This window comes from Stenella coeruleoalba (genome assembly GCF_951394435.1).
Source record: "Stenella coeruleoalba genome assembly, chromosome: 7".
Lineage (NCBI taxonomy): Eukaryota > Metazoa > Chordata > Mammalia > Artiodactyla > Delphinidae > Stenella > Stenella coeruleoalba.
In genome coordinates this window covers 100064425-100076747 of record NC_137153.1, presented here as the reverse complement: position 1 = coordinate 100076747, position 12323 = coordinate 100064425, and the positions used below count along the sequence as shown (strand labels likewise).

The following is a 12323-nucleotide window of genomic DNA, read 5'->3' as shown; positions in this document are numbered from 1 at the left end:
TTGTAGTTTTCTGCATACAGATCTTTTGTCTCCTTAGCTAGGTTTATTCCTAGGTATTTTATTCTTTTTGTTGCATTGGTAAATGGGAGTGTTTCCTTAATTTCTCTTTCAGATTTTTCGTTGTTAGTGTATAGGAATGCAAGAGATTTCTGTGCATTAATTTTGTACCCTGCTACTCTACCAAATTCATTAATTAGCTCTAGTAGTTTTCTGGTAGCATCTTTAGGATTCTCTATGTATAATATCTTGTCATCTGCAAACAGTGACAGTTTTACTTCTTTTCTGATTTGGATTCCTTTTATTTCTTTTTCTTCTCTGATTGCTGTGGCTAAAACTTCCAAAACTATGTTGAATAATAGTGGTGAGAGTGGGCAACCTTGTCTTTTCCTGATATTAGAGGAAATGTTTTCAGTTTTTCACCATTGAGACCGATGTTGGCTGTGGGTGTGTCATATATGACCTTTATTATGTTGAGGTAGGTTCCCTGTATCCCTAGTTTCTGGAGAGTTTTTATCATAAATGGGTGTTGAATTTTGTTAAAAGCTTTTTCTGCATCTATTGAGATGATCACATGGTTTTCCTCCTTCAATTTGTTAACGTGGTGTATCACATTGATTGATTTACGTATATTGAAGAATCCTTGCATTCCTGGGATAAACCCCACTTGATCATGGTGTATGATCCTTTTAATGTGCTGTTGGATTCTGTTTGCTAGTATTTTGTTGCGGATGTTGGCATCTATGTTCATCAGTGATATTGGCCTGTAGTTTTCTTTTTTTGTGACATCTTTGTCCGGTTTTGGTATCAGGGTGATGGTGTGAAGTTCTATATTTTTAAGCCTTATATTATCATTACTGAGAACCCAGCTCCAGCAGGGCTAATGCTCTGCCTTCAAAGAAACAAACTCAGAAAAGAGGGAAAATACCAGTACACATTTTCTTTTATTTTTAACAGCAAATCCATGCCCTGTCCCTTTTGTGATCCCTGAGAATGCTGTGCTTTCTGAAAAGGAGTTTTATGTCGATCAGAACGTATCTATCAAGTGTAGGGAAGGATTCCTGCTCCAGGGCCAAAGCATCATCACCTGCAACCCTGACGAGACGTGGACACAGACAAGTGCCAGATGTGAAAGTAAGTCAACACATGGAATCCAGTGAATTTCATTAGTGGGAAGTGTTTTCTCATCTTTGGGAGATTATTTTCAATCAGGCAACTTACATGTAGATATTTAGAACTCTGTCTTATCATGGTCATCAACTTCTGTCTTGCTACTTAAAAAAATTTTTTTTTTTAATTTAAAATCCAAACATAAAAACACAGTCCAGAACTAGACTAAAACCTGCCTGACCAGAATTTACTGAACAGGTTTTCAAAACGTGCTCTTCTAAGAGTGAGCAAGATATTAAATCTAAAATACCTTTTTTTCTCCACGCTGTCAGAGTCCCTAAACTCTCTTTTAATGGGCTATGCATGATTTGCAATACAAAACTTATTTCACCGTGGTTCTCCAGCTTGAGCGGATATCAGAACCACCTAGAGGGCTTGTTAAAAACAGATTGCTGGGAGACTTCCCTGGTGGTCCAGTGATTAAGACTCCATGCTTCCAATGCAGGGGGCCTGGGTTCAATCCCTGGTCAGGGAACTAGATCCCACATGCTGCAACTAAGACCCGGTGTAGCATGCATGCATGCATATGTATGTAAATAAATAAATATTTTAAAAAAATTTTAAAAAGCAGATTGCTGGGCCCATCCTAGAGTGTCTGATTCAATAGGTCTGGAGTGAGGCCTGAGAATTTGCATCTTTAACAGTTTCCCAGGTGTTGCTGATGGCAATACTGCTGGTGCTGGAACCACAACTGGAAAGCCTCTGGGCTAGCACCATGCTGATACCTAACACACAGTCTGGCAGCATCTCTTGCTGCCTTGTGATAACTCTTGACATTATTCTGCTTTTTTAAATATTTTAATTTACATAAGCATTTGCTATTTTTTTCTTTTATTGAAGTCTAGTAGATATACAATGTTGTGTTAGTTTCGGGTGGACAGCAAAGTGATTCAGTTACAAATATCTATATATATATATATTCTTTTTCAGATTCTTTTCCCGTATAGGTTATTACAAGATATTGAATATAGTACCCTGTGCTACTTTATATATAGTAGTGTGTATCTGTTAATCCCAAATTCCTAAGTTATCCCTCCCCCTCCTTTGCCTTTAGTAACCATAAGATTGTTTTATATGTCTGTGGGTCTGTTTCTGTTTTATAAATAAGTTCACTTGTATCATTTCTTAGATTCCACATATAAGTGATATCATATGATATTTGTCTTTCTCTGTCTGACTTAACTTCACTTAGGGTGATAATCTCTAGTGCTGCAAACGGCATTATTTCATTCCTTTCTATAGAACTCTTGACATTTCTTAACACACATAAAGCATCTTTCCTGCCCAATATCCTGCCCTCCTTTGTGGTCCAGGCTACTCCCTCTACAGCAGTCAACTAACAAATATTCATTGAGTCTAACCAGATGCGAGGTAATGGGCTACATAGTATAAAACTATGTTATGCCTACAGTGGTCTTCATCTTCGGAACAGTTGCACTTTAATTAATGAGATTAAAAATGTGCATATGGGGGCTTCCCTGGTGGCGCAGTGGTTGAGAGTCCGCCTGCCGATGCAGGAGACATGGGTTCGTGCCCCGGTCCGGGAAGATCCCACAGGCCGCAGAGCAGCTATGCCCGTGAGCCATGGCCGCTGAGCCTGCGCGTCCGGAGCCTGTGCTCCTCAACGGGAGAGGCCACAACAGTGAGAGGCCCGTGTACCGCAAAAAAAAAAAAAAAAAAAAATGTGCATATGAAGGCAATGGGGATTCTGAAATCAGAGAAAACCTGGGTTTGAGTTCTGTCCTCAAAACTTTCTAATTCTAAACTTATGCTAGTGCCCTAACTTCTCTGAACTTTGGAGTTCTCATTTGTAAATAGCACCAATAATTCCTATCTTATAGGTTTGTTTTGAAAAATGAATTGGTATATATTTGTGATATGTCCTGATAGGAAGAGCTGAAAAATAGCCCCAAATCCTTGAATTTTCAGCTAGCAGCCTACTGCAGCATTAGAATTCTGATTTTACTCCAGAAAAGTGTGTATCATACTTTTAGCTGGGATTTGGGTCCCAACTCCTTATGAAATCTACCCCTAGTGAAGTGGGAAGAACTAAGTATGTATAAGCCTTGACTGTCTAGGCTCCTTTAAAGCCATCAGCCTGAACTAAAGCAGGCCAAGTGGCCCGATTCTGCCCACATATCCTCACGTTGACCTTAGCTCCCGGAGACTTACCACTCAGGGGACTGGAAGCGAGAGCCAGGAGAGACATGCATTTATTACAAATGTCCCTTCAGTGCATGCTTAATTATTCCTCAGTATTCTTGAGAAGATCCGGGGTTGCCTAGGAGAGGAGACAGTTTCCACAGTTGTTGTCCTCAATCCCTCTTTTGCATTTTCTGTTAGACAGGAAGTCTTTGGCTTAGAACAAATATCCTTCCTGAGGGACCAAAGCAGCCACCTTCCTCATCCTTTTCACCTCATCCTGCTATTTATCACTACAAATCAGTGATGAACATTTAGTGTGTATGAGAATCCTCTGGGGAGAGTATGTAAGATGCAGACTCAAAAGCTAGAAAGCCCAGAAGTTTGCATTTTTAATAAGAACCCAAGCTGATTCCCACATAGGTGGCCTGAAATCCGTGCTTTGACAACCACGTCTGTGAACCTTCAAGCTCACTGGTATCTTTTTACATGCTGTTCCCCCAGCCTGGAAGCAACAGTCCTCTGATCCACTCAGGCTTTATGGCCTGGTCCAAAGGCCACTGTCGTTGTGATTCGTACCCTGACAATCCTAAGCATAATTAGTAACATTCACCTCAATTTTTCTACAGTATGGCATCCGGACCTCTAATATAGCTCTTTTTAAGTTGTACGACAGTATTTCTTTGTCTATCTTCACCCATTTGTCTGAGCAAAGGTACAGCATTTTCTCCATTTATTTCTTTCCAGTTTCTGGTACACCGTATGCATTGATACATATTGGAAATCTGACTGATTGAATTAATGTTTTTAACTACCTTAGAAGGAAAAGAAAATTTAGAAGAATCAGACAAATTGATCATCCCCTCTGGCAAGATTTTAATAGCATTATGACCACAAAGTGACCTTTTAGAAGCCAGTTCATGAAGACTCATCTAAAAGTTAGCCTTATACAAACTGGATACTAATGAGAGTCCTGACTCCAATCGAGTCCTTGTCTTGTGAGACACCACAGAAAAACTCTAGTTATCTAGTTTATTCTCTTGTAAAGTTCTCAAAGCAAAATTAGTTATAAACGTTTTTATTTAAATGTTCAGTACATGCGCTTTTAAAAGAGAGGATTCTCCTTCAATCTTACACTTTCCAAAAGAAGAGAGTCACTGCTTTACCGTCTTGGAGAGGGAAACTAATGTGAAACCTTGAATTTCATAAACCTCATCAAGCTGTGTAAATGGAGTATCTTTGGGCTAGAGACAGTATTCATTCATTTACTCATTTTTCAAACATGTATCGAGAGCCCATTGTACGCCAGGCACTGTTCTAGGCACTCATAAAACAGCCATGGTGGAATCTGCAGTACTACAATTCATGATCTTTACTCTAAAGTGGTAGACTATAAATAATCCCCATGCTTCTTCTCTTCTTCTTTGACAAGCATGCTGCATTGAAGTTCTTATACCTCTTCGACGAGGTGTAAGAAGGCAAGACTTACTGCCTTGAGTATAAAATAGCTCAGCTTCAACATATGAATCAGAAGACAAAACCTTTGATTGTACATCTAATTTTTCTAGAGAGCAGCAGGTGATGCTTTTAGTTTCCGGTGTCTTTTAGATATTATGTAAGTGAAAAGGTTACCTTTGTGTATTTTGTCTTTCCTCTTTAAGTCTTAGAGGTGAGACTGTGTCCTCTCCCAACCACTGGCTGGGTTAGTAGCACAAGCTTAATTATATTTTTGGTTTTCCTATAGAAATCTCATGTGGTCCACCAACTCACGTAGAAAATGCCATTGCCCGAGGTGTACATTATCAGTATGGGGACATGATCACCTACTCGTGTTACAGTGGATACGTGTTGGAGGGTTCTCTGAGGAGTGTTTGCCTAGAGAATGGAACCTGGACATCACCTCCTGTCTGCAGAGGTAAGGAAATATTTGAATGGTTAGTTCTTACTGAAGCTGTAGGAAAATGTATATGGCAGTCTGATATGGCCAACAACTAGTATAAATGCTATTTTATCTTTCCTTGGCTTTCAGTCTTCTTTTAACATGTGTGTCATTTTCCTTAACTTTATGAGTTTGATTTTTGAAGACTTGCACACAGACCTCTGGCCCAGCACATGGCCCCTTTCTGAGTCAATCGTGGCTCCTTACGCAAGTCTTCTCTCCAAATCTTGGAAGTGTTCTCCAGCTACTAAGGGGAGCTGTGTCATGTCTGGGCAATGAGGGCACCTCCTGGACACTCAGGTGTTTCAACACAGATTCCAGTTCTACTCGTCCATCCTGAGCAGACCCCTGAGCCCCATAAGGGATGAGGCAGCCCACCCAGAGGGCAGAGTATGAGACAAGAGGTACTGGGTGGCCCCAAGGAAGCAGAGCCCACCACTTGGTCTCCGTGGACATGCCGGGGGCTGGTGGCGAGCATTCCATGTTTACACGAGCTGTCTCTTTACTTGCTGATTGAATTTGCAAACCTAAGGATGAATTTTGTGAGTGCATTCAATAATATCTTCTCGGGGACTTCCCTGGTGGTGCAGTGGTTAAGAATCTGCCTGCCGATGCAGGGGACACGGGTTCGAGCCCTGGTCCAGGAAGATCCCACATGCCGTGGAGCAACTAAGCCCATGAGCCACAACTACTGAGCCTGCAAGCCACAACTACTGAGCCTGCACGCACCTAGACCCCAGGCCCCACAACAAGAGAAGCCACCGCAATGAGAAGCCCGCGCACCGCAACGAAGGGTAGCCCCCGCTCGCCACAACTAGAGAAAGCCTGTGTGCAGCAACGAAGACCCAACGCAGCCAAAAATAAATAAATAAATAAAACTAAAAAAAAATAATAATAATAATATCTTCTCGGTGGGGGGAGGTTTCTGTGTTGAAAATTCTGCAAAATGGAATGAGGTAGATAATGAGACATCCTAGTATGTCCTTCTAAAACTTACATTTCTCTAATAAGATAGGCTACTTTTTTTTACAAATCATAATAATTATTCCATTCATTCTACAAATACTAAAAGTGAGGAATTCTGCTACTGAACAAGACAGACATTACCAAGGAGCTAAAAGAATAATCAGGTTGTTAGGTGGGTTGTCCACATGGCCATGAGGACAGTGGTCAGATTTGGATTTGGGGTGAAAAAAGGCCAAAGTCTTTTTTTATTATTTTATTGTTGATTTTTCAATTTTATAGTTGATTTACAATACTGTGTTAGTTTCAGGTGTACAGCAAAGTGATTCGGATATATATTCTTTTCCAGATTCTTTTCCATTAGAGGTTATTACAAGATACTGAGGGAATTCCCTGCCGATCCAGTGGTTAGGACTCTGCACTTTCACTGCCGAGGGCCTGGGTTCAATATCTGGTTGGCAAACTAAGATCCCGCAAGCCCGCATGGTGCGGCCCCCTGCCAAAAAAAAAAAAGATATTGTATATAGTTCCCTATGCTATACAATAAATCCTTTTTATTTATTTTATATATAGTATTGTTTATCTGTTGGTCCCATACTCCTCCTCCTTTCCTCTTTGGTAACCATAATTTTGTTTTCTTTATCTGTGAGTCTTTTTCTGTTTTGTAAATAAGTTCATTTGTATTATTTTTTAGTTTCCACATATAAGTGATATCATAATATTTGTCTTCTCTGACGTACTTCACTTAGTATGATAATCCTAGGTCCATCCATGTTGCTGCAAATGGCAATATTTCATTCTTCTTTATGGCTGAGTAATATTCCATTGTGTGTGTGTGTGTGTGTGTGTGTGTGTGTGTGTGCGCGCGCACGTGTGCATATATATATGGACACTTAGGTTGATGGACACTTAGGTTGCTTCTTGGCTATTGTCTGTTGTCTGCTATTAGATATTGGCTATTAGCAGCTATTGTCTGCTAATAGCTATTGGCCATTGTCTGCTAAGAACACTGGGGTGCGTGCATCTTTTCGTATTACAGTTTTTGTCTTTTTTGGATGTATGCCCAGGAGTAGGAATGCTGGATCATACGGTAACTAATATGGTAACTTTTTAAAAATTTTTAAGGGACCTCCATACTCTTCTCCTTAGTGGCTGCACCAATTTACATTCCCACCAACAGTGTAGGAGGGTTTTCTCCACACCCTATCCAGCGTTTATTATTTGTAGACTTTTTGATGATGGCCATTCTGACCAGTGTGAGGTGATAACTCATTGTAGTTTTGGTTTACATTTCTCTAATAACTAGTGATGTTGAGCATCTTTTCATGTGCCTGTTGGCCATCTGTGTGTCTTCTTTGGAGAAATGTCTATTTAGGTCTTCTGCCCATTTTTAAATTAGCTTGTTGGGTTTTTTTGATATTGAATTGTATGGGCTGTTTGTATATTTTGGAAATTAAGCCCTTGTCGGTAGCATCATTTGCAAATATTTTCTCCCAGCCCATAGGTTGTCTTTTCATTTTGCTTATGGTTTCCTTTGCTATGCAAAAGCTTATAGGTTTGATTAGGTACCATTTGTTTAGTTTTGCTTTTATTTCTTTTGCCTTGGGAAACTGACCTGAGAAAATAGTGCTACAATTTATGTCAGAGAATGTTTTGCTAATGTTCTCTTCTAGGAGTTTTATGGTGTCATGTCTTAAGTCAAAAATGCCAAAGTCTTCAGTGACTTTGGGGGCAGGGAGAATTGAGGAAATCAGTGAGTGAAAGGCATGAGCCTCAAAAGAGGCAAGGGTTATTGCAAGAGAAAGGAGATTAATTGTCTGGAAGCAGCAGTGAGAAATGAGATCACCAACACATGGGTTGTAAGAGTGTGTGCAAACTCCTCTTCAGAGGGAGGTGAGGAGGTGGTATCCTCAAGGAATAGCCCAGGTGTCACTTAAAGTCAGAAGTCAAATGAAAGTTGTGTGTTTGTTTACTTGTTTGTTTGTTTCTTCACTTGTTTAAGATAGTGTGGGACAGTGGTATCACCAAAGAGCTACCGGCCATCAAAGGCCTCCTTTGGAAGAGAATTTTCGCATCTTCTAGAAGGGCACTTCCCCTGGTCCAGATCAAAAGAGACTATCTTTTTATATAAACCGCCTTGTTCCCTCCTGCCCTGAATCCTCAAATTATGAAAACGTTGATAGTTACAGTCTCAGAACTACCCAAGCTTGTTTATGCCCCTCCTGAGCCCCTCATGCTCATCCCCAACCGAATCTTGAGATTGGGTTTTGTTTCTCTTCCTTAAAACTCGATTCAAGGAAATACCATGAAATGTAAATAATCAGTGCTATTTTCTGACAACCACCCTTCCATAATTCCCTAGATTTATGACTCATTCTGCTTGTTTTCCAGCTGTATGTCGGTTCCCATGTCAGAATGGAGGTATCTGCCAACGCCCAAATGCTTGTTCCTGTCCAGACGGCTGGATGGGGCGTCTCTGTGAAGAGCGTGAGTCTGCCCTCAAATCTTACTTTGAGTCCCAGTGGTTGGTCTAGAAGTTGCCAACTCAGGGGAGTTACCAGGAGCTGGCTTTACTAGTGGCAGAAATTCACGGGCTTAAATCCCATAGCAGACCAGACAGAGGGCCAAGGGCTGACTTACATATGTCATTTAGCTGCAGAACATCTAGAATATCAGTGATCTTGAAAAATACAGTTATCGAGATCCATCCAAAGCCGTCTTCATCTGCCTCCTGGCACAGATTTCCAAGAATCTTCTTGGGAAGGAGCTTATAATAGAGGGTTCCACAACCTTGGTCTTCCTTTATCTCACTTCTGTTTGTGCTCTGTGCCACTCATTGCTACAGCTGGTATAGATTCATGGCATTGCATAACATTGTACTTTTCAGGTAAGATTTGGAGCCCACCATTAATTAAGTGTAGCTCTTCCCCATTAAGAAAGTAAGGAAAGTTGGTACTCTCATATCTATGCAGTGCTTGATAAATTAACATAGAATTTCGATCCTCATGGAAATGCATTTAAATTTGAATTTCCAAAAGCATGTAAATGAATAGTTTTAATTTCTTTTAATGTCTAAACTACACTCTGTTTCAATATCTTAAAAGATATATATGTATGGATAAAATGATTTCATGTTTCACTGGGAATGTGTAAATCGCATTGAGTCACTGACATGATGGCCATTGGTCTATATCAGTTCTTTTTAAGGCCAGACATTTTATAAGAGATTCTAAAGTGTAACTATTTCAACTCATCTAGAAAGGAAACTATAGGATGGAAATCAATTTAGGCTGCTAACAGCTCACCAAAGCAAGTGTTCTCACAGTGATTCAGAAAGAAGAGAATTGCATCTTTCCTTCTCCTTCTCTCCAATCCTGCCTTCCCACCTAGGGCTCCCACACATGGCCTGCTATAATGCTAAGGATCCAGAGACTCGGGGAGCATCTACCCTGGGGTAACAACAGGCTGGGCTTAGTTCACTGAGCATGCGCTGGTAATACCATAGAGCAGGCCTTCCCAAGCTTTACTGTGCATACAAAACACCTGGGAGAAGTTCAATGCAGATTCTGATTTGGTAGATCTGGGTTGGGACCTGAGATTCTGCGTTTCTAGCCAAGTCCTACGTAATACCAACGTTTTGGGTTTGAGAACCGTGCTTTGAGTACCAAGCCAGTAGACAGTCTCACTCCTTTGAAACAGACTACACCTCTTCACAGAGCTCAGTAATTTCTAGTAGGAGAAGTGATTGCCGTGGAGGGTGTAGGGGAGGCCTCATTCAGTCACCGTCGGGCCTCAGCTCCAAGAAAATAAAGACTGAGCTGTCCCATCACTACTAATGTGTTGCCAACACCAGCCCACGGAAGAGCTTATCTGACTCCCATTCTCACATTTAATTAAAGGCAAGAAGAGAATCTCGAGGTAGCCAAACCCTCTTAGAGCATTTTATGTAATTTGTAATGGAAATTTGAAACGATAACAAATGGAGAACATTCTGCTTAGTTTGTGAAGAGAAAGCAAAGCACTTAGCAGGCATCGATTACGGTGTGTCCTCTCGGAAAGAGTGCATTTGGCACTAGAGACATTACATCAGGTAGAGGGTCCAGACTGACTTTCTGGATTGTGTCTTCCCAGTGATACTGATTAATAAACAGAGCACATACGGAAGATTATCTAGTGGCTCATCCAAGGTTTTACTCCTCCTGGAAAATGTTTTTTGAACACTTGAACATATCTGAGTGTGTGTGTTTTGATCAAATCCTTTTTGATCTCCTTTCTAGCAATCTGCATTCTTCCCTGTCTGAACGGCGGTCGCTGTGTGGCACCTTATCAGTGCGACTGTCCATCTGGCTGGACAGGGTCCCGCTGTCACACAGGTAGGCCTCCTCTCATGGTTTGTTTTCTTGGTGACTTGACTCCGTGAAGCCCTAGAGGACACTGATGAGTGTGACTTAGGTTCAGAGGTGGCAGCGAAACAAAAGGGTATCAGAATTTCTCAAGAATTCCTCAAGGGACTTCCGTGGTGGTCCAGTGGTTAAGATTCCACGCTTCCATTGCAGGGGTCATGGGTTCAATCCCTGGTCGGGGAACTAAGATCCCGCATGCCGCATGGGATCTTGGTTGAAAAGATCCAAAAAAAAAAAAAAATATATATATATATATATATATATATATATATATATATCATTCCTCAAGGTGGTCCCTTGAATAGCGGTCTCAATGCTGAACCTATGGCTGCCTCAGAGACACCTCTCGGGGTCGTGTGACAAAAAAGAGCATCTGAGTCGACTCAGTTGTCGGCCTTCTTCATGTCATTTGCTCTATTTTGCAGAATGTAGAGGAAACATAATGCGGAAGTTTGGAAGAATATTTATTTTAATCTCTATGAAGCTAAATCACTAAATTCGCAGTACCTATCTAGAAAGAACAAGGCTCTAAATAAATACAATTTAAGTTAAAGTGAAAAAACTCAACAAGAGATGGTTCCTTATCATGGAAGACAGTAACAAACTGTTGTTGATTTGTTGGTGACAAACATGTCCCCTTAGTAACCCTTGTCTATCTCAAATACGGGCATTTATCCCACTGTACTTGGATATCTGTTTAATTGCTCGGTAATTGATCTTTCCCTGCCCTCACTAGATTATATGCCACCTGAGGGCAGGGATATTCCTTTGTGATCTTTATATCTTCAGTACCTAGCATAGTGCCTGCATATGATAGGATCTTCAGTAATTGTCTAATAAATCAATCAGTTTAAAATGATAGATTTTTTTACCTTTTTAATGTCCTAATTTTCAGGCAACTATTAAAAGCAAAGAACTTGCTATATTTATTTAACACTCCACTATTCCTCCTGTAAATAATATGTATACCACCTCCTAGTGAGGTTAATTGTGAAGTAGAAGAGGCTAGCTGACACCAGAGCTTGCCATGAGCTCTGAGGCTGGGGTGACCATATAATTTAGCCTCCAGACTGGGACGTTTTTGAGAATGAAAGGGGCACTATTAATAAGTAAGCCAGGGAAATGGTAGTGAAAGGCAAAATCAGATGTTTATCCACCCCACATAAAGCCAAAAGTGAGGCATCCGTGAGTGTAGAAAAGGAAGAATGTGACACCGGAGGCTAAATTTGAAGCTTTTATTTGAAACTCTTACAGCAATCTATTTGGTATTTCTTTATTACAAATCAACCTTGGTATTTATCTCTATTTCTCATGCATACAAAATTGAACCTACCTGCAAACCAGCCTTGCCCTTTCCCAGGCATCTTCTCTCTGCAGGTGGTGGCGTCATGCTTCCAGATGGAGACATCCTCCACTCTCCCTCCCCTTCATCTGAGATTACCAGTGTCGGCACTCCTTCTGTTCCTTCCTGCACAGTATCTCTTGCATCTTACTCTATCCCCACTCTCACCAGCTAGTAAAAGACCTCTCCTTTGGATCACCGCCAGAGTCTGCTACTTGACCTTCCCATCTCCTTTTCCAAAACAACACCATTACAGACTACCTTGGGCATGAATTGCCCTTTTTAAGAACCTAAGATGGTTGCCTGTTGTCTTCACATCCAGCCCAAATTCTTCTGACTCTCAGACTGGCGTCAGCACACCTGATAC

General features: G+C 40.9%; 1 protein-coding gene across 6 annotated transcripts in view; it reads left to right on the top strand.

Moving 5' to 3' along the window:
* Positions 1-12323, top strand: part of SVEP1 (sushi, von Willebrand factor type A, EGF and pentraxin domain containing 1) — a 254513-nt gene that overhangs the window by 212264 nt on the left and 29926 nt on the right. For all 6 annotated transcript variants that reach the window (XR_013829121.1, XM_079927084.1, XM_079927087.1 and 3 more), the window contains 4 exons: positions 955-1131; positions 5054-5224; positions 8603-8698; positions 10489-10584. Coding sequence is in view for 5 of the 6 variants with exons in the window: in XM_079927084.1 (XP_079783210.1) it covers positions 955-1131; positions 5054-5224; positions 8603-8698; positions 10489-10584 (540 nt within the window). In the remaining variant the exon portion in view is untranslated. The remainder of the gene's footprint in view (positions 1-954; positions 1132-5053; positions 5225-8602; positions 8699-10488; positions 10585-12323) is intronic.